Consider the following 25,535-nt stretch of genomic DNA (forward strand, 5'->3'; position numbering starts at 1 on the left):
GTGCAAATTCATCAAGATCAGCGAATACATAATAAAACGTGCCCGACAAGATTTGGAGTCTATCTGGATATTCCAAATTCAGGAATATTATTGCAAATTGTGGGCAAATACTTGAAATGCTACTTCGTTTAATTAAACTTAGTTTTTAATTCAACATTTTCAAGAATTTACTAATTCCGATACATTCTAATATATTTTTAGGGCATTGTAGAATGCTCTAAAGTGCAGATCATATTTGGAGCATTTTACATGGATATTATATAACTGTTTATTTCGAGAACGGTTCATAAATAAAGCAACGAAACCGTATATTTAACACAGTTGATTTTATAATTTATTTGTCCAACATCGTTCCTTAAAGCTAAAAATGCCTGTGTCCTTTTATCGAATGGTAAAAAGCAGAATAAAATTGTAGCCAACTTAAATTTAAACAAATCGATCATTTTAAGGATGATTTCCAATGTTAACAGAAGGAGTACAAGGACTAATAAGACTAACAAATCCGTGGACAGAAAAATAAAAATGCTTGCATCGCATCCTGCATAAATCAAGAAATAAATGAAGTCAGTGAGTACCATAAAATGAAGACTAGAAGAAACTGGTCTCTATGCTAGAAAATTAGCAAAGAAGCCCTTCATTTTTGAAGAAAATTGCCCAACGAAACTTTTTGCAAGAGGACATGTAAACTGGACAGATGAAGAGACAATGAAAAACAATTTTATTTTCCGATGAAAGTCGGTTCCAATTTTTCAAATCTGATAGTATTTCATGGTTAACAAAAGCAATTAATGAAAGGTATAATTCCAAGTACACTAGAACTACTGTGAAGCCTAGTGGAGGAGTATCTGGAGAATAATATGCTTCTATATGCCGAAGATAACATGAGTTTAAGGTGGACCTTCCAGCAAGATAACAATCTAAAACACATATCCAAGTTAGTTAAAGAATGGTTCGTTTCCCAAAGAATATGTGTAATGTTATTTCTACCACAAAACCTACATCTCAATCCAATTGACAACCTTTGAGATGAAATTGATCGGAAAATCGATGTCAAATTTGAATAAACTCACTAAATAAAGGAAGGTTAAATGTATTGTATTGCCATATTGTTGTTATCTAACATACAGCATAACTGACAATAATATGGTTATTTATTTAAACGTACACTTTTATAAAGGCAAATGAAAATTTCTAAAGTTGATCTACATAAATATATAATAAGTGTTGAAAACCTCAACTATTTTTATTTCAACTTTTTAGAAGTGTTTAAAGCAATTAAAAAATTAATGAGGTCTTTAAATTCCTTTTTTTTATTCGGCATTTCTTATTCTTAATGACTTTCACTCTTAAAATAATTTAGATTTTTAGTGGCATTCATTATTTTGGAAATAATTAAATAATAAATCTATCCTTATTTAAACAAAGGAGCGGCAGTAATGCCGTGACCCGAGAGAAAGTTGCGAGACACCGAGCACCGAAATCAAGATAACAAAAATGTATGAAAATCATAAATTATATCTGAATTAAATCCGGACCACCCGAACTCCGGACCGTAGCAGGATGCGGCCCTGCGAGTCCGATTTAGGATTTCGTTTATCACATATTCCGCCACGTAGTGTTTTGTGGGACCTCGGGGACCGACCAAAGATGAATGGCACACGCTCGCTAAACCGCCATGAAATATCTGTCCTGGATGAATCGGCATCTTGGAAACTGTCGCTGATAAATTCATTTCGATTATTTACACAACCGCTTTTAATCGTTTAATCAATTCGACTTTGGGCGTTGAAATTGGACCAAATTATGATCCAGAGTTTGTTCTGCGTGAAGTTTATTATCTTTTCATCCTTTCGTGCCTCATAAACTAGTGGAGTTTATGAAACATTTTCCTGTAATACGTTTGAAGAAGGAATCCGCAACATAAAATTTTATCTTATCGCTTTAAAGTTTCCTAGGATAAGGGAGGTATAAGCCGAAAGAACACACATTCTTGACGAACAGATAGGAAGAGACCTCCACGTTCTGGAACGAATTCGAGCAAATGGTAAACTAAATCTAGTGTCGGTACGTCCGAAAATCAAATCCACTTACTGGTGTAATGTAGGTCAAAATGGATTTAACGAGATGTGAATTTCTCATCCATTCGAAATCATATTAGTCATTTTCAATGTGCAAGATTAAACCCGACTCCCAGTCAAACGTTTGACGTGTACCAAACGCTCACATGCTGAACAATATTAATTTAATCAACGCGCTAAATTGACGATACACCGTACACACATATTAAATCGCTTAAATTAATTCGAACGTTGCTTTTTTTACTGGTCATTGTTTCGGTTTTATCAATCAACTGATAAATTCGCGAAATTAAATTCTGTTGAAGGGAAAACTAGATGAAAATAAAAGAGGGGTAAAGCATGGTTTAGTCCAACGTATTGCCATTGCTAAAGCTTTTAAGATTAAATTTAATTAAACACCGGCTTTTTACTAGTTCCCGCAACAAGGTGACTTTTTTTCAGTTTCTTTATTAAATTAATAAAATGCGACTTTAATTAAAAAGTTTCAGCTTTCAGACGTCCTTAAAGTCACGTATGATCGCCTGTTTATTTAACGAGAGCGGTTTAATTGAAAATTGATTTAGATAATGTCGACAATATTTAATATTTTTGTTGGAAATTGAGAGCGTGGGATTAGAGGAAAACATGTATGGTCGATTAACTGAACAATCAATAAAATTCATCCATAAAATCTATTTATTTTTTACTTTATAATAAAATATTTAGTAAAAAGAATGGATTGAAAATTTGACCTATATTTTACCTAACATCAAAATAATTAAACAATATTCATACTTTGGACCAATAATTTAGATATATTTTTTTAATATTTTATTTTTTTTTTAACTTTTAGACTACTACTTACATAATATATTTTTTAACACAGAAACTATATATATATATATTCTTTTTATTTTTTATTTAATTTTTAGGATTGTTTAGTTTTCTTTTGTTTATATTACTTGTATAATTTAGATTGTTTAATATCTTGTATTTCTTATATTTTATATATTTTTTATATCCCTTAAATTAATCCCATTAATTACATTACATACAAGTTTTTCAAATTCTGTATATCACTTTCGATCAATTTTTAAGATCATTATTTCAAAATCTAAAGAATCTAAAGAATCTAAAGAAAAGAATCTAAAGAATCTAAAGAAACTAAAGAATCTAAAGAATCTAAAGAATCTAAAGAATCTAAAGAATCTAAAGAATCTAAAGAATCTAAAGAATCTAAAGAATCTAAAGAATCTAAAGAATCTAAAGAATCTAAAGAATCTAAAGAATCTAAAGAATCTAAAGAATCTAAAGAATCTAAAGAATCTAAAGAATCTAAAGAATCTAAAGAATCTAAAGAATCTAAAGAATCTAAAGAATCTAAAGAATCTAAAGAATCTAAAGAATCTAAAGAATCTAAAGAATCTAAAGAATCTAAAGAATCTAAAGAATCTAAAGAATCTAAAGAATCTAAAGAATCTAAAGAATCTAAAGAATCTAAAGAATCTAAAGAATCTAAAGAATCTAAAGAATCTAAAGAATCTAAAGAATCTAAAGAATCTAAAGAATCTAAAGAATCTAAAGAATCTAAAGAATCTAAAGAATCTAAAGAATCTAAAGAATCTAAAGAATCTAAAGAATCTAAAGAACCTAAAGAACCTAAAGAACCTAAAGAACCTAAAGAATCTAAAGAATCTAAAGAATCTAAAGAATCTAAAGAATCTAAAGAATCTAAAGAATCTAAAGAATCTAAAGAATCTAAAGAATCTAAAGAATCTAAAGAATCTAAAGAATCTAAAGAATCTAAAGAATCTAAAGAATCTAAAGAATCTAAAGAATCTAAAGAATCTAAAGAATCTAAAGAATCTAAAGAATCTAAAGAATCTAAAGAATCTAAAGAATCTAAAGAATCTAAAGAATCTAAAGAATCTAAAGAATCTAAAGAATCTAAAGAATCTAAAGAATCTAAAGAATCTAAAGAATCTAAAGAATCTAAAGAATCTAAAGAATCTAAAGAATCTAAAGAATCTAAAGAATCTAAAGAATCTAAAGAATCTAAAGAATCTAAAGAATCTAAAGAATCTAAAGAATCTAAAGAATCTAAAGAATCTAAAGAATCTAAAGAATCTAAAGAATCTAAAGAATCTAAAGAATCTAAAGAATCTAAAGAATCTAAAGAATCTAAAGAATCTAAAGAATCTAAAGAATCTAAAGAATCTAAAGAATCTAAAGAATCTAAAGAATCTAAAGAATCTAAAGAATCTAAAGAATCTAAAGAATCTAAAGAATCTAAAGAATCTAAAGAATCTAAAGAATCTAAAGAATCTAAAGAATCTAAAGAATCTAAAGAATCTAAAGAATCTAAAGAATCTAAAGAATCTAAAGAATCTAAAGAATCTAAAGAATCTAAAGAATCTAAAGAATCTAAAGAATCTAAAGAATCTAAAGAATCTAAAGAATCTAAAGAATCTAAAGAATCTAAAGAATCTAAAGAATCTAAAGAATCTAAAGAATCTAAAGAATCTAAAGAATCTAAAGAATCTAAAGAATCTAAAGAATCTAAAGAATCTAAAGAATCTAAAGAATCTAAAGAATCTAAAGAATCTAAAGAATCTAAAGAATCTAAAGAATCTAAAGAATCTAAAGAATCTAAAGAATCTAAAGAATCTAAAGAATCTAAAGAATCTAAAGAATCTAAGGAATCTAAAGAATCTAAAGAATCTAAAGAATCTAAAGAATCTAAAGAATCTAAAGAATCTAAAGAATCTAAAGAATCTAAAGAATCTAAAGAATCTAAAGAATCTAAAGAGTCTAAAACATCTACAGAATCTAAAGAATCTAAGTTTCTAAAATATTCTTAAAATTCAGTTTTTAGGCAATCTTTTATATCTTTTATCCTTTAGATTTTTTAAAATAATAATAAAATGATTAAACAAATAATTATTTAAAAAATCATTCTTCTACAAATATAATTATTTTAGTCAGACAAGTACGACTCTAGTGTCACTTTTTAACCTTTAGTTTTCTGAAAATTAAACTTCGGTATTGCAACTAGTTTTAAAGTGGTACGTTTCATAAGGAACACACTTGAAGTTGATTAGCGAAAGAATTATAATACGAAGAAGTTTATTTCCATTTCGCGTGTCCTTTGGACGACGTAATTGACGCTGTCGCACTCCACAACGGTCAAGTAGACTGGGAAGTTTCGTAACAAACACTTACCCTTTTACCCCTTTCCTTGTAGGGCTTATGACTTTCGAAACTTCCAACAATAAAACTGCTGCAAGGTTTATTAAGAGCACGGAAGAACTAATACAAAATTTTATATTTAATTTCCTGCAGCGACGCCAATATAAGTTACCGTTTCAAATTAGTTTTCATAATAAATAATTAAAATCTCAACATGATTCTGCAGAATTCACCCAACGGAACTTCCACTCGATCAATTCCGACTATTGCTTCATCCCACGCAGTTAAACGGGTTAAAATCGAAACAATATTGGGGACGATGATAATAAAAACCATTAAGATGTTACCCGAGATACAATGGACCTCACCATTAGAACACTCATCTTAATTAGTTCTGGCCGGCCTAAATTACATTAGAGGCTGTGCTTACGCTGACGTTTGCGTAATAGTAATAATTAATTATCCTGAGAACTAGCTGGTGCAAGCTAAGCTGCTACTTAAGGACTTCATTAAAATAAAGGACTTGGAGCCCTCGAAAGATGTTACCGGCATTAAGTCTTTGTTATGGATAAACGGATGCGAAAAGAGCAGTTATTCATAATCTCGACGATTATTCAAAAATCATGGCTCACAGAATCAAAACGTTGACACATAATTCCATAAGAGCGACGCGGAGCAATGTTTTTTACACTTTATCTGGAAGCGCATTTCGTTCTCCAGCGGGATTATCCAGATTGCGTCTTCGCAGATAGGTTTCGGTTATTAGAGGCGAAACGGGGGCGATTAATTGGAAAAAGTGGCGACCTTATTTCTGTAGATAATGCGGACTTAAAACAACAATAATTCTTCGGCACAAATTGGAAATATGCCGTTTTAAATGTTATCGGGTTATTTAAATAAGGCGATGTGGTAAAATGTGCGCACTATATCCATAACGTTTATTCTAGTGAAGAGATTATAGCAGCGCAAAATGAAATTTTACTATCGCGTAGCCTGGAAAGCTCATAGATTACATCGCTAACATGCTTTATCGCTTTACGTAATATTCTTGTATCAGATTGTGCTGCGCAGGAATGCCTCGAAAACTATATAACAACTAGATTTGTTACGTTTGATGCATATTTCTTACGTTATGGTACGAGCGGGTTCGTTTTTTTATGCATGGAAATCAAGGAAATATAATATTAGTTGCGAGCTTTCGTTTTCATTGAATTTTTGCGTGATGATATTATATTTAGTCCGTTCCACTACAGCACTATTAATATTCAAAATCTAAACGTTTATAATTAAAATATTTTCCAATTAAGTAATAGAATAATCAAATAATTTAAATTTTATTTATTATAATTTATTAGATACACTTTCTTGCCAAGATTCCTCCTATTCTAAAGATTTCTGAAATTTCTTTACTTATAATTTTTATTATATTATTTATATGTATTATTATATTTAGAATCTACTTTTAAAATTGATTGATTCATAACTCTTTGTTTAGTTTATTTTCTTTAAATTTATAAAATATATTAAAGAATTTAAATCTTAATTTAAATTGTAATCGAAATTTCCATTAAATTCAATAATAAAAATCGAAACTTTTAGAATATATGAGAATTAGTTAACTAGAAAGACCAATAATTCAAATTTAAATAGTTTTTATATCTTGTAAAATCTAGTTTTTGATTAATATTTATTTATTAATGATTTAATAGTTTTATATTTTAGAAAATGATTTTAGCTAAATTTAGCAATGTAATAGTTTAAAAAGTATATTAAAAACTATAATAAAAATATAAGCAATCGATATTTTTTAAATTTTTATTTATATTTATTTAATTTTTTACTGAAATTATGGTAATAAAATAAGTTAGCTCAAACATTGTGCAAATGCTATTTATTATAAATTAAAATGTAATTGAAATTTCCAATAAATTCAATAATAAAAATAGAAACTTTTAAAATATTTGAAAATTTATTAACTGGAAAGACTAATAACACATATTTAAACAGTTTTCTGTGAAATAAACCTTGTAATATATAGTTTTTGACCTATATTTATTAATTTTGTCATAATTTTATATTTTAGAAAATAATTTTAATTAAATTCAGCAATAAAAAAGTTTGAAATGTATATTAAAAACTATAATAACAATATAAATAATAAATATTTTTTATATTTTTATTTGTTTAATTTTATATAACACAATAAGTTAGCCCAAACGTGGTGTAAAAGTTAAAATAAATTGCACTTGAAATTTCCAATGAATTCAATAAAAATAGACTTTTAAAATTGAGATTTGATTAACCAGAACTAATAATATTGAATATTTCATCATTTTTTGCACTTTTCACATTGTTAAAACTTATATTCTCTAAAAATTATTCTGCAACTTCATCATATTGTTTTATTATTATTATTATTTTTCAGTTTTTACATATTTTTCAAAATCTTTAAATTCTTTATTGAGATTCCTTAAATTGTTAAGATTTCTGATATTCTGAATATTTTTGAAATACTCGAAATTTTTAGATTCCTGGATTCTCAAGTTTTTCTAGATACTTTAAATATTATTACATGATTATAGTAATTGTTTTTAAATATATAAGTTAAAAATTTATTTTTATATTCACATATTAAGAATTAATATGAAAAATTCATTAAAATTCTCATTAAAGACCCTAATCAAAAAAATAGATTAAAAATGAATCGAATTTGAAAATAAAATCAGAATCTATGAAAAATGTTACGCAATTACGAAACAATAATGAACATTAAACGCATTTTTAAACAAACAATTCGAATTAAAATGGAAAAAATCCGTAGAAACAAAAATATCACATAGAAACAAAGCTTTTTATAGACGATATCAATAAAATAAACTGATTTCATTTGGTAAATCGATTACGCAGTTCCGCATTTTGACAAATCAATATCCAATAATACGTGATTTATTATTATCCGAGGTTGAATGAATCATAGAAAATGTGTTTCGATGATTAACCCCACAGGAAGACGTTGAACAAACATATTTCGTTCTGTGTGATGACCATCGAATTGGTTTCTTTTACGATGTTGCCTCCAGATTGTTCGACCAATCAACGTTATAAATAAAAAAATAGATGGACTTATTGTAGAGTTTGTGAAACCTTTTGCCAATTAAGTAAAATCGACGAAAACAAAGTTTAGCCGGCACAAAGGAATCCTCCAGTGGAAATTGTAATATTGATATTGGTCCATTACACGTTTAATGAGGCCAAAATTAATTCCGCAGATTGGAAATAGTTCTGGCCTGAAATCCATCGTGGATTAAGCAGAAAGCGCACTTTCCAGGCTACAAACAGCGCACGAAGGTCATTTAATAAAGTTTCATTGCTCATAAAATTACGTAATTTAAGTACAAAAGCACTCTCGAGCTTTTTAAGTGAAGCGGAGTCATATTGTGAGAGAAAATTATTTCATTAATATTTCACCACCATCCCCCATAGAGGCAACATAAGTGAGTATTTAATGTTTCACGATTTTAGAACTTTACGGAGAAATATTGCGCCTCCGCTTTTTTTTTTCAGTGAGTAATTGCTTTCAGTATAAGAAGGCTAATAATTACGATAAATTTGGCAGCTGCCGTTAAAAGAAACCTTAATAAATCATTTCATGTGCAAAAGTGTACCCCTTTTATTACTTCGAGTTGCTGCCTTTTTTTTTATTCGTTCAAAACGCCGCAATTAATCACGAGTTTAAAGTGAAACGCCGACGCGGCGAAATGTAAAATCGAAATATTAATGAATTATAATTTTTCATGGAATTTCTGCCGTCGTTTAATTGGTGTAATTGAAATGAATATTTTCTGGTTGATTAATCTTGATGGACGCGACGCAGTCTTGTTTCGGGGCGGCAATGTGTAATGAAATCAATCGACGCGATCGATCACTCCCAGTTGACAGGACGAAAGTTTGCTGCGAAGCAAAAAAAAACCGGGAGTTTTATTCCCTGCAGCCGACACTTTCTCACTGCCCGATTTACATTTAAAGTTCGACGCGACAAATTTATTTATGGGGATGATATCCCACTTTTCCGCCGGGACGCTAATATTTATTTTAAATATAAATATTGTTTGTAAATTATAATATAAATACTTATTTTTTAATAAATAGTAAGTTGTTCAATAAGTTAATAAGCGGTGTGTAACAATTATTATTCAGCAATAAAAAAATATAATTCTGGGCATTTTTCAACAAATTAAATAAATATCCAATAATGATTAAATTCATTGTAAAAGATGGTTTAGAGGCAATGAAAATTCTTAACTTAAATGACAAATATACACAGTCAATGTGCCTAAGAAACACGTTTTAATAAAAAAATAAATATGGCATAATTATTATATATAACATAATAATAAATATTTGAAAATTAGGTTGATGTTATTATTTTAATTTTTGAAGGGGTTGTAACACCACTTTCTAATATCTTTTTTATTGGGTTAGTAAAAAACTCTTGTTTTTATTAATTCATTGTATTTTCACATTAATTTAATTGGTTTTATTGCAATAATTTAAAAATATTTACGAGTACCCTAGACACTTTGACTGGGTTTACTTTAGGAGAATCTTTTTGTTTAAAACAGTAATAATCCACTTAAAGGAAGTTCAAAAACTGAACAAATTCATTTTGTTCTCTTCGAGAGAGATGTATCAGAAGCCTTCGCATTTCATTAAACAATATTATTAATATGACAATGATTAATATTTAATGTCCTAAATCTATCAGCTACATTCCAGGAAATATAAAAACGATCATCAATATGGATGAGTCTTAGATCTACCACCCTGATCTTGAATCAAAACAGAGCCCAGGGAGTGGCGTGATTATCTCCTAACTGGTTTGACAAAAAACTCTGATAACACTGATATATATGAGTGACGAACATAGGAAAGGATTTCATCAACAAATAAAAGTCACAGCAGGGTTTTTGGGATATATCCATCATTACTGAACTTATTACTGGAGCAATAATAGACAAAAAAGGAACCATAAAAACACAATTTTATTATACCAAAGATAGATTTGATTTTAATTTTCTCAATATATGGGATAAAAAACGAAAAAAATTGTCAATAAGCTAAATTTTGATCTACCACTATTTTCACTGGCTCACTTCTTTCGTATAAGTGACATCTGTATATAAAAAATTTAAAGTGTGATTATTATTTCTCTCAACACGATATTTTCATCATTTTTTGTCCGAAAAACCGATTTATCTAGATAATAAAATCGCTCTCATTTAAACTGATGTACCAATAACTAAACTATGTTCAGTTGTCTTTAATTTGAATGCCTATTTAGCCAAAATGGTCAACTAGATCTCGAGTTATACTCAAAAATGTTGGAGAAACACCGAAATCCTTCCATATAAAAAATTTTAGGTGTACAATTTATAAGAAAAATGTAATAATATATAAATATATTTTTTCAATTTGTAAACGAATGTAATTAATATACTTTTGGAACCAATCGAATACTAAAATTCATGAAAAAACATCCAGTTTAGAAGAGAGAAATTATTTTCAATCAAGATAAAATGGCTCAAAGTCTGCAATCGCCAAACTAAAGTACCAATTGCCAGACTTGGCTCCCACTAATTTCTCACTTCTCAAAAATATTTTCTAAAAAGCGGATTTCACCAAAGAGGAAACAAACCTTCTCGAAACCCATCTCAGATATAGGATCTATTATTCTTCAGGAAAATTTTATTGAAAAATAAAGTCAATTATTAATTGTTTCTTTCTTTCCATTTGATGAACTTATTAAGACTTTCGTGACCATTGTTTCCATTTCTATGGTTGTTCGGGTTTATTGGTCGACGTTTGTTGGAAACGTCAGGAAATAATTCCAGCAAACGTCGACTAATAAACCTAACAACTACAAATGTTATTTACAGCTGAAAAAATTCAAAACATGCACATCTTTTATATTTTTCATTAATAAATTACATCAAATATAGTAAAAAATTTGATAACAATGAGTATAAATATTTTATGAAGGAAATCCATCAACTATTATCATTCTAGAACAAAAATACAGCTAGTAAAACAAACTTATCGTCCTACACACTTTCCGTGGCAATACGTAATGAACTTCCTAATAAAAACCGCCCCCAAAAATTATTTTTTTCCGCATCCCAAGGGCCAGTTGTGAATATAGGAAATAAATTTAAGGTTACGATAAAAGTCGGTAATACAATACTGCGCAGCCAATAACGGGAACGTAACAAAAAAAAAGCAAAATACGAAACAGAAAATTGCTTTCGAAAAATACATTTAATCCATTGGCCCTTTTTCCTGTCTTAAACGGTAACAACGGAATTGCGTTAATATTTTCCCTCGCGCCTTATTCCGCTCCTGCGAGCACAATTTGATACTTTCGCCCCCCACCCCCTCTTCTAAACTCAATCTCCGCAACTGAACACAAACGGATATTCACGAAAACGAAGTTATTCAATAATTATAAACAAAAATGGTGTTTATGGTTCATCCATATTTATGATGAATTATCGTTCGGTCCCGACGCGGACGCGTCTACGTTTATCCAATTTCAGTTCCGGGTTGTTGTTTTGAGCGCTTCGCTAATTATACGCAACTGAAATATGATATTTTTAGATGCAATAATTAATTTTCATTCCGTTTCGGTCTTAAGCGGGGCATTAATCGTTGTTGTCTGAGAAGTTACAACAAAAAGATTTGTCTCCATCAGAACGTTTTCGACGTTGAAGTATATTATACTTTTGTTGGCGGAAAATTAAAAGTGGCTAAGATGTGTAATTACTTTGCCTCGGAAGAAGGTCCGGCTTCTTTAATTCACTCGCAGTTTCCGCACCACGTCTTCCGTTTTGTACCTTTTTGCGGCTGAATGGGAAAGTAAATCATTTCGGTTTTAATTCGATTAGAGGATATTACACCATTTTTTCAATTAAAAACACACCAATTATGTGAGTGCACTATCATTTTTATTTCATATAATTTGGTCGGACATTTTTGATATATTTTTATTGCTTTTTTACTCTACTTTAATTAACAAACATTTATAAAATTGTAAAAAAGTAACAAGTGCAAATAACGACAATCTTGAATGCAATAATTACAGTGCAATTAAAGAACGTGGTGGTCAAAATTATGGAATAATCTTAAGAATTTGTTTATTTTTGTTAATCTCGATTTATTGAATGAATATTCCTTATACCAATCCAAGATATGGTAATAGAATTGATGTTTAGACAGGTCAGGTAATGTATTTCAATATTATTTGCGCTTATATTTATGTTTTTGGATGAAAAATGGAACAAAATTAGTGTGTCGCTGAATACCACAAAACGAAGACTAGGAGGAACTAGGCTCTATGGAAGAAAACCAGCAAAGAATCCCTTAATTTCTGCAAAAAATAGAGGAGTGAGACTACTTTTTGCAAGAGAATATATGAACTGGACAGTTTTGTTTTCCGAAGTCGCTAATTATTCAAATATGATGGAAGTACATGGGTGAGAAGACCAATTAATGAAAGCCAAACTAGACCTACTGTGAAGCATGATCTTCCCGCCTGATAACGATCCAAAATACACATCTAATTTAGTTAAAGGAGTACCTGTAATATCTTGGCTAGCACAAAGCCCAAACCTGAATCCATGCAAAAAGACTGTCTGATTAGAATGAACTCTACGAAGAAATTCAAAATTACTCGAAAGAAATATCTAAAAAAATGTTTAGAAAATGGATATACATATGAGTGATATATAGTGTAGTTTGTCATAAATATTTTCATTTATCCACCATTTACCACAACAATAAATTTAATTTAGTACTACCAAATGATTTTACAATTAGTTGTTACTAGACCATAATAAAAATTGATTTTTAAAATCAAATTTTAAATTTATAAAATAAACTAATATAATGGAACATTTACGTGATGAATGTTATAAATTCCATGCAAAAATTGTTTTAACCCTGTCCAATAAATTGCGTAAAAACTGTTCTTATGTAATCATGCAAAAACCATTAAAAGTATATTATGTAGCAAATGCGACCCGGATTTTTATTTTTCCATACAAAATGCTGATAATAAAGACATAAATATACATCATGCAAATGTTTTTATAATCGACCCGTTATGGCAACCTGTGATTTTCATGAAAAACAACAAATCGACTTAAGAGAAACTTAATCAAACTTTTGAATCGACGAACTTTAATCAAAATCTCTATTTAAATGTAATTTCGTCATCGTATCAGGTCTTTAAACCGAGATTAGATGCACGGTTTTCATTCGGTGAAGTTGATTTTATTGGTGAACCAATCATATGTAAAGCAGGAGAAAGATTGATGCTGGAGAATGGATTGCATTTTTGAATAAAATTTGCCTATGAAACAAGGTTAATGCAAATAAATTGAAATTATGAAAAAGAATCGTCTACTCCATCCAAAGAAATGGGATTATCCAAAGCTCTAGATAAAAAAATAAAATAAAACTACTAAAAAATTGCTTTTAGATTCCCGTATTCGATTCGAACATATTGTTTTTACGACAATAAAAGTATCTACACAATTATCTTAATAAGAAAAAATAGCTTTCAAAATATTACTCACAAAACAAATTGAAAATTTTTATAGACGTCCATCAACAGAAAATTGTTTATTCGGCGCACACAAGGAAAAAAGGAAGTGTTTTACGGTCAATAAATCATCATTTCTTAAAGAAGGGCGGCAACAAAACCCATTGTTGTCTAATCCTGCATTTGTTTCAAGGAGCACAATGAAGTTCACGTTTCTCGACAATCAATCACACCGTTTCACACAGCGAACATTTATTTCTACAATCATATTTTTTTTTATAATCCGGTTCAAATGATTGTGTACAATTTCCAGAGGGAGATAAGAGCGAGCGTCTCCGCGACCGCCGGCTCCCCTTTTTGTTTCGTTCGCGACGCCATAAAGATTTCAACGTCCAGCTGCGTTCGAAGCTCGCCAAACGGCTTTTATGAATTTATGAACATTTTATGTTCTTTAAGTTATGTCCTTGCTTTTGTGCAGGCGACACGTGCCGCACTGCCACCTACACAATATCAAATTAACTATTTTTGTGTTACTTTCTTTTAAGGTTTTATTAAAGAATTTATTGTTAAGAATTGTAAATTTTTAACAATAGAAATGAAAGATATTACAGAATGTGTAACAAATTATTGATAATAAAACTTTTATAATTCAAAAATTTGACAGAAAAACATAAATTAAGTATTAATATAATAATATTTTGTAAAATGAAAATTGTGAAAAATTTAACTTAATAAAGTAGTTAGTTACTTTCTTTTAAGGTTTTATTAAAACTAAACTATTAAAGAATTGTAAATTTTTGACAATAGAAATGAAAGATTACGTAATAATAATAATGAAGCAAATTATTTCAAATTAAGCTTTTATTATCTAAAAAATAATAATATATAATAATATAATTAATAAGTGTCTAAACATTTCGCACCTCAATTTATATACGGATATCTTTATTTACGTAGTTTTTATACATTTTATTTCGGACTGTTCATAAGTAAAGCAACCAAACCCTATATTCCAAACAATTGATTTTATAATTTATTTCTGTGCTCGACATCTTTTCTTAAAAATAAAAATGCCTAGAAGTGTTCATTTAACGATACAAATTAAACAACAAATTGTAGACAAATTCCGAAATGGTGAAAACAAAGTAAAATTGTAGTAGAATTAAATTTAAACAAATCAATCATTTTAAGGACGATTTCTAATTTTAACAGAAGAAATACACTGGAAGAAGTTCTTAAAAGAGGTAGAAAATGCAAGACTAGCAAAGCTGTCATTTCTACAAACTATAGAGCAGCGAAACTATTATTTGCAAGAGAACTTGTGAACTGATCAGATGGGCAATGGAAAATAATTTTCTTTTCCGATAAGAGTCAGCTCCAATTATTCAAATCTGATGGTATTTCATAGCTGAGAGGACCAATTAAAGAAAAGTATAATCCCAAATACCCACTGTGAAGCATGATGGAGGAGACGTTATGGTTTGGTATGTTTTTCTGAGTTTGACATGGGCCCACTAGTTAAGTTGAACAAGATAATGAAACGTTTTGTTTATCGTGACATTCTCTAGAATCATATGCTTTCATTTGTCGAAGGTAACATCAGTTTAAAGCGAACCTTCCAGCACGACAACTATCCGAAACATACGTCTAAGTTAGTTAAAGAATGGTTCGCTTCTCGAAGAGTACGTGACATGCCTTAGCCAGCACAAAACCCAGACCTCAATCGAATAGAAAACCTTTGAGAAGAAATTGATCGGAAAATCCCTGCAAAAAGACTGTCAAATATAAAAGAACTCTATGAAAAAGTTCAAAATCATTGGAAAGAAATTTCGAACTACTGACTGACTAAAGTCAATGAAGAAAAGATGTTTAGAAGTTATTAAAAATAATGGATATGCTACTAGGTACTAAATAAAAGAGGGCTAAATGTAGTTGTTTTATTTTAAAGTTGCTCAACTTTTGACCCTTGAATATTTCTCAAATATTAATAAATACCTGACTAAACCCACTAATAAACAATTATATTGATGTATTGTATTTATCAAACATATTGTATAACTGACAATAATATGGATATTTAAGCGTACACTTTTATCAAGAAAAATGAAAATTTCTAAAGTTGCTCTACAAATATCAAATTAACAAAATAATTAAGAATGTACTTGATGGCCAAAACATAGAAATCGTCGACCACATCTCAAAAAGCACTAATCGCATAATCACTTATCAGAAAAATCATTTTACCTTCTAACGATAAAAGAATAAAATTCATAAACTTCATAACAATTTCGCTGAACAGAAGTCATTAAATTTTGAATCAAAACCTTTAGAAGTTTATGAAGAATGAACAAGAATATAAATTTGAAACTTTTTTAATTTAACTTAAAGAGGTTTATTTCAATTTATTTTGAACATCATTTCATTTCCGGTTTCTCCGGAAGTGACATCAACTTTCTTATTTACAGTAGAACATGTATATTTTTCAAGTTATTGAGTTATTCATTAGCCACCAATTTTGATACTACAAATTTAATTTTATAAGGAAACATTATTAGTAATCCCAAATTTTATACAGGGTGTTTATGTTTAATTTTGTGCATCTTAAAACATTAATAACTAATATTTTCGTTTTATAATATTCAATTTAATTTTGTTAAAACATACACGGCTTAATTTATATTTATATATAAGCTATTCTAAATTGCCACGTAAATGTGGTGGTTGAACACATTAAAATTCATTGAACGGTTAAAAACATAATTAGGGATTTCCTTCAAAAATTCTCTTCAGTTAATCGATCGCCAATATAAAAATGTATAAAAAACATATAATAATAATTTTAAATAAAAACGCTTAAACATATATTTTGGTACAAAATTATATTATACAAGAATATTGAATCTCACCAAAAACAAATTACACTTTAAGGATTATCTTTGTCTTCTCCATTTTCCACTTTCTCAGAAACCTTTTTAGGATTAACAGACTCATATACAGCTTCTTCTATATAATTTTTTTTGTAAATATCTGTTGCCTTAAGTCAACATTAATTTGATTATTAAACAGTTGAATCACAGTTTCTGATCGACGAGATTTATGACTAGTATAAACAAAACGGGAACCGTTGGTTCAATTTCATAACCGCATGAAGATTAATTAACCGTGTTCGTACTTTATCTTGTGCCCGATCAAATAATCATTCCGAATGCTAATTAACCGCCAGAACGTTCAATTGGACTTTCAGGAATGCACGCAACATTCGATGCACGCAACCGTTCACCGTAACTGAATTTATATTTTCGCTTTATTAAATTATTCGACTTCCCAAAAATATTGTAATCCGCTTCATAACGCAATTTAATAGGAACGATTTCGATGTAGGTGGACTTTGGACGACAATAAAAGGAAGGTTTTAGCAATATGGGTGAATTTGTTTGGATTAAATGTTTGCTTTTGAATTATTAATTTACATGTTGGAAATATGTACATAAACATGATGAGCAAAGCCGCAAAACAATCCATCAGAATAATTTAAATGATAGATGCGTGAACGTGAATTTATTCACCAACGAGAGGAATAAGTGTGGTAATTAATAGACATATTCGTTGTGTATCAAAATACAAAATAAACATTTGAATCCTCCAAATAACGCCTGATATATGAGATTCAATAAAATACCCTAGTAATATTGTTATAGCACACAAAATGTGTAACAAATAGAAATGTTATCTGGTTATAATTCGAATGTGTTTAATCACATGTGTCACAACATAATTAATACGTTGGAATATTCCGGTCGTTGCCGGTAAAGATTTATTCCGATCCTAGCAATAAAACCTCTGTCGGGTGGGTATATTTCTCCCTACATAAATTTGTTTGGTAAAGCTAATTCGATGGCCGACTTGAGCCGCCGGCTGAATTTGAGAGTTTTGAAAAACGACACCTCCATTGGCTGTATGTGTACAGTTTTTATTCGGACGTTGTCGTAAATACGGTGCTGTTGTTAAAGTGCAAAGCGAAAAATGTGGCACCGGCAAACGGGAATTATCAATACTGTTTCTGAATTATCTTTCCACGTTCCGTTTGCGTTTTGGAAAGGGGAGAATTATTGGCAATATTGGTGGAGCTGGAACAATTTGTAGCGCTGTGTTTTTAAAAAAGTGTATAAAAGTGTATAAAATGAAAAGCAAAATTTGAGCTATTATTGTGAAGTAATAAATAACATGAGAATTTCAAAAATTTTAAAAAATTCTGTGTACTTAATTATAAAAATTATAGTTTTAATTTTTTTAAAATCTTAAAAAGTTAAAATATTAAAGAGAATCTTAAATCGTCTTACTTACAATAGTGGACATAATTATAGAAACTTTCTAAAAATGAGAATGGCGATACCCATAATGTTTATTGTTTCTCTGTTATTGTTGTTTAAAAAATTGCGTACTTTTTTATTTCTCAATGACAAAAGTATAGCAACTTTTTACGTTTTGGTCTTTAATTGCTACTTGTGAATTTAAATCGATTATTTACTAGCAGACTTTTGTTTATTATGATTATTTAATCATTGATCGAAGTGAAACTGTAATAAAATTATAATTCAGAAATTCCAAGACCAGGAGGAACAAGAAGTGATAAATAATATTATAAATTTTTACAGTTAAATAAGTCGGTTGTTTCTGATAATATTAAAATATTAGAAAAAAGCTAGTAAAGTAACTATAAAAAAATATGTGTTCGAAAATCTTGGAAGAATATATATAACCCGATAATCCGATTGCCAAATAACAATTCAGACTTATCGACCACTGAAATTAAAGTCAAACTGGAGGAAATGAGACTTGCTGAAATTAGTTTAAGGTCTTTGAGAAGATGGTTAATGGATGGGGGTTCGTTTAACCTCAGACTAATTTATATATAAGGATATATTAAAAAACAATTTGCTTCCATATATTGAAGAAATGACATTTTTAATAAATATTTTTCTACACGAAAAAAATGCCAAACACAAATCCAAAATTGTGACGTATTAGTTAAGACCAAAGTATCAAGGTTTTGTCTTACTATGTTTATAACCAAATAACATAAAAAATATACAAATTTAAACGAACTCTTGTCAGCGATTCAAGAAACTTGTCGTATATTATTGGAAAATGGTCATGTGCAGCGGAGAGACCTAAATTATAAAACATAAAGGATATTAATACAAAGAGTTAAGGGCCACTTCTTGCATGATGACCTAAAAAAAGATGAGACTATTTTTGTCTAATGGATTCGTTGACACCCGTAATATTGAAACAATTTTTCAATTTTCAAAAATTTAAAACTAGATGTGCCCTTTAATGTTACAATAAATAACACATATGTGATGATTAAAAATTTCTTTCAAAATTAAAAATGCTATATTTATGCCCAGCTCAATTCAGAAAAATGTATGTAACATTTTATAGAATTAGAATGGCTAAAATATTTAATATTTTAAATAATGACCACTACTGTAAACTACTAAAATTTTTAGTTGTTGAAAAACAATGTCGTGGCTACTTGTAATTTTTTATTTTGAGTTTTTTGTATTTGTACTGCTTGTTTTGTTTTCGTTATTCTCAAAAATATATAAAAATGAAAAAACTAAATAAACGAGTTATAATAAATACACATTCAGCAGCAAACTTTCTGACTACAAACGAATTTCAGGCGCAGTTCCGTAATTTCAATTCAACGTCAAAAAAAGTTCGTGCTGGAGCGTCCCTGCTGAAAAAATGTAAAGTTACTTTCACCTATTCGTAAAATACAGAGTATGCTAATTAATGAAGTTGATTCGGTTATTAATTAAAGTCAGTATATTAATCGACTCCATTTTAATTATTGCATAAACGAACGAAATCGCGGTATAATGCAACTGTCGCGTGTTCCATTCCGGTTGAAGTGTAACAATTCCGCATTCATTTAATTAACATATCTGCATAATTCAACGCAAAACGGCGGAGAATTTGGATTTTGAAATTTCAACCGAAAATGCAAACGGCAAAAATACAAACATTGCTTAATTATGAAGCGATGTTTGCTTATTCTATTGACTGTATGTTCGACTGTAAAATAAATAAAGCCAAATCAAAGTTGGGAATGGGAATTAGCACAACAAACTTGGAAGATACGGAGCGGGACACAATCACTTTGTACGACACCATTAGACTAATTTTGAGACCAGACATAATTGCTTGAGGAACGATCTATGTGCAGTTTGTTTAAGATCTGCAAGCTTGTTAACATTAATTAGCTGAAGTTTAAACAGCAGTCAAAGCAAGAAGTCTTAAAGTTTTTTTTAGTTCTATATTTTAATATGTATATAATTTTATACGTAAATTTCAGGTATGTGCCCAGAAATTTCTAATTTCATTTCTATGACTCAAAGTCGTTTGTCAACAATGTTATTTCATGTTGGTTTAGTTTTAAATGTATGTAAAGTAGATGCATATGTGCGAACATAATTATAAGTACGTCCTTTGTCTTTATTATGTTAAAATTCTATTTTTAATTAAACCGTTTCAGATTTTTGTTTGAAATTATTATTGTAATAAAATGCTCATTTGCGAATATAAAAGATAAAATATTTTTAAAAGTATTCAAGGGAAATTGTAGAATATGATATGGTTAAAGGATGTAAAGATTTAATAACAAAGGTATGTTGCAATGGCAAATTAATTAATTTTAAAACATACATGAGAAATATTAAAATGTAGAAAATGTAAAAATTTTACTATGTCGAATCTACCAATTTTAAAATCCAATAAAATGTCTGGAGTTAAAAGACGACAAAAGCGTTTTTAAAATCCACATTATTTTAATTTAATGTACTTGTTAGAACAAAACTCTTGAAATCTAATAAAAATAAAAGGATGCTTCTCAATTAAGTGGCCGATTTCCCCAATTTTAGAAGGCAATAAAATATAAAATACATTTATTTTCTTATTTTTATCCACAATTTCATAAAACTAAGTTTACGAAACAATTTTTACAATTTTAAAAGAAAGATACGGATTTTAAACCCGAAAATATAAAAATCTCTATTTTGCAATTTAAAAATACTATTAGTTACATTAGAGATTTTGGCAATTTCAAAATACTGGCAAACAAAAATTTATAAACAAATATTAAAAGAAATAAAAGTTTTTTTACAAATTAAGTCAAAGATTCCACTAATCAAGACAATTTTAAAATTCAAAAAGATGGAAATAAGTATTTTAAACAAAAAAGAAAAGCTTTTTAAAATTATTAAATTATAAAAGTATTTTCCTACTTGCAACTATTAATTAAAAAAAAATACCTATAAAAATGAAAAATGTATAAACCATTGTAGTAGTTTTTCAAATTTTATATTTTAATTTTTAATTTTAAATATCACAGTTGTATTGATTATAAACTAAAATATTAATTCCTGCTTTATTTTATAATAATTTTTAATTGTCTTTTCCATCCTTATCAATAATTCCATCAACTAAAAGAAAAACAAAACGAAAGACAATTTTAAAAATCAAAATTACCAATATAAGTGTGTAAGAAATGGATTTTAAGCATTAAGTTAATACTTATAAAAAATATATTAAATATAAAAAATAATTAAGATTATAAAAATTTTATAAAGTATTTTCCTTAACTGTTGATTTAAAAAAAAAATACATATGAATATGAAAAGTGTAAGAAAAACTAGATTAATACTTAAAATTTTATAATATTATCATCAATTTTATAAAATATAGTTTTAGATTGTTAGTGTATTAATTAAATGAGAAATTCCATCAAATTTATATGTAATTAAATTCAGATATTATACTCATAATGAATACTACACTTTTAATATTTTTTAGTATTAAAAATGGCATTTCCATTTTTACATTAATCTCCATTCATTAACTTTTATAAAACGTAAGAAAATCCAATTTTTAATAAGGACATTTTGTTCCAAATGCTTATATCTAATTATGATAATTAAATCGACTGAAGGTAAAATGTATATTCTAAATATTTCTTAAAAAAATAAATTAATCTAAAAATTTAGGGATCTTATGTAAATTTAAAATTGTTGATGCAAAAGAAATTGATATTTTCATAAATAATAATTGTCACTTTTCAATTTTCGTAAGCATTTAAGAATAAGAAATAAAAGAGCCAATTTACAAATCTGATTGTTTTTGTAATTCGTGCAAACTTATTTGATTTTTTAATTAATTTCACCGGAATTTCAATTTACCCGAACGGACCTTTTCCCATTGGAGAAGGATACTTTTAATTAAGGGTTGATTCAGCTGGAAATATTCTTATTTCTGTTGAAACAAATGAATTATTTATGCTCTTGAAGTCACAATTTATTTCCTACGTAACAATTTCAGGTTCCAACTTTGTATATATGTTAAATATTTCAAAATTGATTTTTTAGTTATTACTAAATTATTCTAATTTTTTAATATGTAATTTAAATGTATAAATGTAAAAAATTATTTATTTTGTACACACCCAAAAATTCTTTATGAAAAATTAAAATAAATTTTAGAAATTCAATTTTTTTAGATAAATAAGAGTTTACCACCATACATGAATAATTTAATAAAAATATTTTTAAAACTAAAACATTAATAATATTTGCTTATCAAATCATATTTTGTTAGGGCAAGGATATTTCTCACGTATCCTTGGACCAAGCACGTGCCTCCCCTGAAAAAGGAACCCGTCAAAATGTTAAACAGTATACCACCTCCACACACCACCACCAACAACTGAACCATTCGTAAAAAAAAAACACGAAATCACACCAAAACTCAAGACGGTCGCATACCAAACGCCCCCCCAATAATCTACCTGTGACTCTGTAGAGGCGGGAATGAATGAGCGGCGGCGTGCTCCGAAAATAGTCGTGGTACATGGCGACGCGCGGTCCGGACCACGACACCGCTCCGGACTCCGGCATCGACTGCGGCACAGTCCGGAACGGAGATCGATCCCTGCTTCGGCGCCCTACCGTCCCTTACGGTGTGTGTGTATGTGTGTGTCAATCTGCCGCCCCACGTGCGCTCCCCCGAACCGTCGGACGTGTTTACGCCCGATCGTACTCTTTATTAAGCCGGCCGGAAACCAAAGTACGGGCCGCACAATCGGTGGTGCACCGCGACACTCGCCGCGAGTGTCGGATTCGTCGGACGGCTCGTTTGCATCCTTTGATGAAAAACCCGCTCCGGATGCCGTTACGGTCGTCCGCGGTACGTTTACTTTGACGTCGGGATCGGATTTCGGTCCGGCGGACACTTTCCGTGGGGTTGCGATCATCGGTTTTTCGATCGCTTAACTAGGTTTATTAGGAAACAATCACAAAGGCTTTTCAACACTGTTGCCGGCCAATTTGTTAACTTCTGCAGGTGCAGGCAAAATTTAACGAAAACCAATTAAATCGTTTCTGTTTTATTTATTTTGCTTTTACTAGAGTGGTTGAGTGTTTCATTTCAAAATATATTAAAAATTGTTTTGAATAACAACAAAGAAGTACTTTTGTAAATTTTTATTCATCTCTTTAAAATTTTTATATAAATTATTTATATAATTATAATGTTTACGTAATAATAAAGTAAGATCAATACTCAAAGTTGAACTGTAATAAACATTATTAAATAATTAATACATTCATACACAATTCAAATTTGAAATTAAAACTGTCTCCAGTTTAAAATTATTTACTATCATATTAAATTATTTATATACATTATTTTGTGGGACAAAATAAATTATTTTAATTAATTGTATGAGCAGTTTTAAATTTATATGAAATCGATAAAATTCATCGAGTTAATTAACTTCTGAAATACGATCATTATGGAATTCACTTACCTATCCTTTTAACAACATAAAAAAGTCTTATTTTTATCTATTCAAATTCATTTATTTTCATTATTACATTGTTAAAAATGTATTAAATGTATATTTATTTGAGAAATATTCTTTTTCTTATATTATGTTAAAAAATGGTGGAGTCGCCAGTTTTAATTTACTAAAATATAAATTGAATAATAATGAATTTTGAACTTTTAATAATATTTATTCGTATTAAAATTAATTATCCCTTTTCAATTATAATCTGAAACAACACTTAATTAAAAATATTCATGTTTTATGAATTTTAAAAACTTCTAAATAATTAAAATTCCGATGAAATTAATTTTAAAAATAATTTTCCTACAAATAAAGATATTATCGTGCTCTGAAGATCTTTCCAAATATACAAGGTAAGCCAATATGGTTGACACCGACATGTTGGAGCATATTTTTTAGATAAGTCTGCACCAATCTTCAAAGGAAAAATGGTTGGAAATTAATTAAGCATTTCGTAATCATATTTAATACATATTAAAGATAAACCATAATAGTTTAAATGTACACAAAATATATTTTTATAACTTGAGCAGGAAATATTTATTTAAGTAAATATACAGTTGTGGCCATTATTATAGCAACATTTTTATTGTTTAAAGAATAAAATTAAATTGACAAGTAGACACAACAATAACAGACACAAAAGTAACAGTAAACAATACAGGTAGTACAGATCATATTTTTAACATATTTTACTGTGATTAGGGACACTACTGTATATTCACACTTATTTTGTGATTTATTCTTAAAAGATGTCACTTTCCTTAGATTTCCCAAATATATTTACTAATTTATTTTAAAATTTAAAATTATCCTTTGGATTTATATGACTTTTTATGTTATATTAATAAATTTATAAGGAACTTAAATAATTTAAGTAATTATCATTTCATGAATGTTCATTTTGAACGTTCTTTTGCTGTTATTAATGTACTGAAGTTTGATTACAAATATTGTGAAATATCAGATATTTATTTCGTGTATAAAAATCGATTTGAATATAACATATTTTATAATTTTAAACAAATAGATATCACTTCAAAATGTCTCTGTAACTTTTTATTCAATTAATATATTGAAATGAAATTTTATTAATTTCTTCATGGCAGCACGGTGAAGACTTGAGACTAGTTTAATAAAAAATATTATTATATATTTGGGTTGTTTCTTAGTGCACCGAAATAAGTAATATAATAATCAAGTAATTTTGAAAGAACAAAAACAATTAATCCTTCCACATCAGTCAAACGGCACGAAATGTTCATAACCCGCGTAATTGCAAAAATCCCCGGATTCCGAATTTCATTAAATACGCTGATAATATGCGGAATTTAAGTCCGGTCCGTTTGGTGTTAAACTGGCGAAAATTAAATTATTACGAAGTTAAAAGACCGCTTGATGTCGGCTACATTTCCACGTCGGATTGCTAAAAATAAAAATGCCCCACAAGCGTCGGCACGTTGACAAAAAGCAACACTATGAAAATTTATTAAAGCCATTCATAAACTGCCACGTAAGCCGAAACGAAATTATATTCTTTTTGTCATGTGTGTGTGTTTCGACTGGGATTAAAATATTTTGGCCCCGGCAATCCCGAAAGACTGCACAGCTTTAGTTTAATTAATTTTAAAGCTGATCCGGTCGAAAAATTGCACAGTGTTGTGTCTGAATAATTTATTTAATTAGTTACCTAATCGAAAGTAACGCGGAAACGAAAGTCTTTCGGGCTCAAGACAAATTCAAAGGAATTTAATTCGGTTAACAATGGATTCGAACCAAC

General features: G+C 28.7%; 1 protein-coding gene across 1 annotated transcript in view; it reads right to left on the reverse strand.

Annotated features, from left to right (window-relative positions):
- Positions 1 to 22,849, reverse strand: part of LOC109600005 (disks large 1 tumor suppressor protein-like) — a 29,615-nt gene extending 6,766 nt beyond the window's left edge. The window contains exon 1 of the mRNA XM_020016062.2: positions 22,694 to 22,849. Within this exon, the coding sequence (XP_019871621.1) occupies positions 22,694 to 22,802 (109 nt within the window). The 5' untranslated portion in view covers positions 22,803 to 22,849. The remainder of the gene's footprint in view (positions 1 to 22,693) is intronic.
- Between the last annotated feature and the right edge of the window lie 2,686 nt (positions 22,850 to 25,535).

This window comes from Aethina tumida, chromosome 3, assembly GCF_024364675.1.
Source record: "Aethina tumida isolate Nest 87 chromosome 3, icAetTumi1.1, whole genome shotgun sequence".
NCBI classification, from domain to species: domain Eukaryota; kingdom Metazoa; phylum Arthropoda; class Insecta; order Coleoptera; family Nitidulidae; genus Aethina; species Aethina tumida.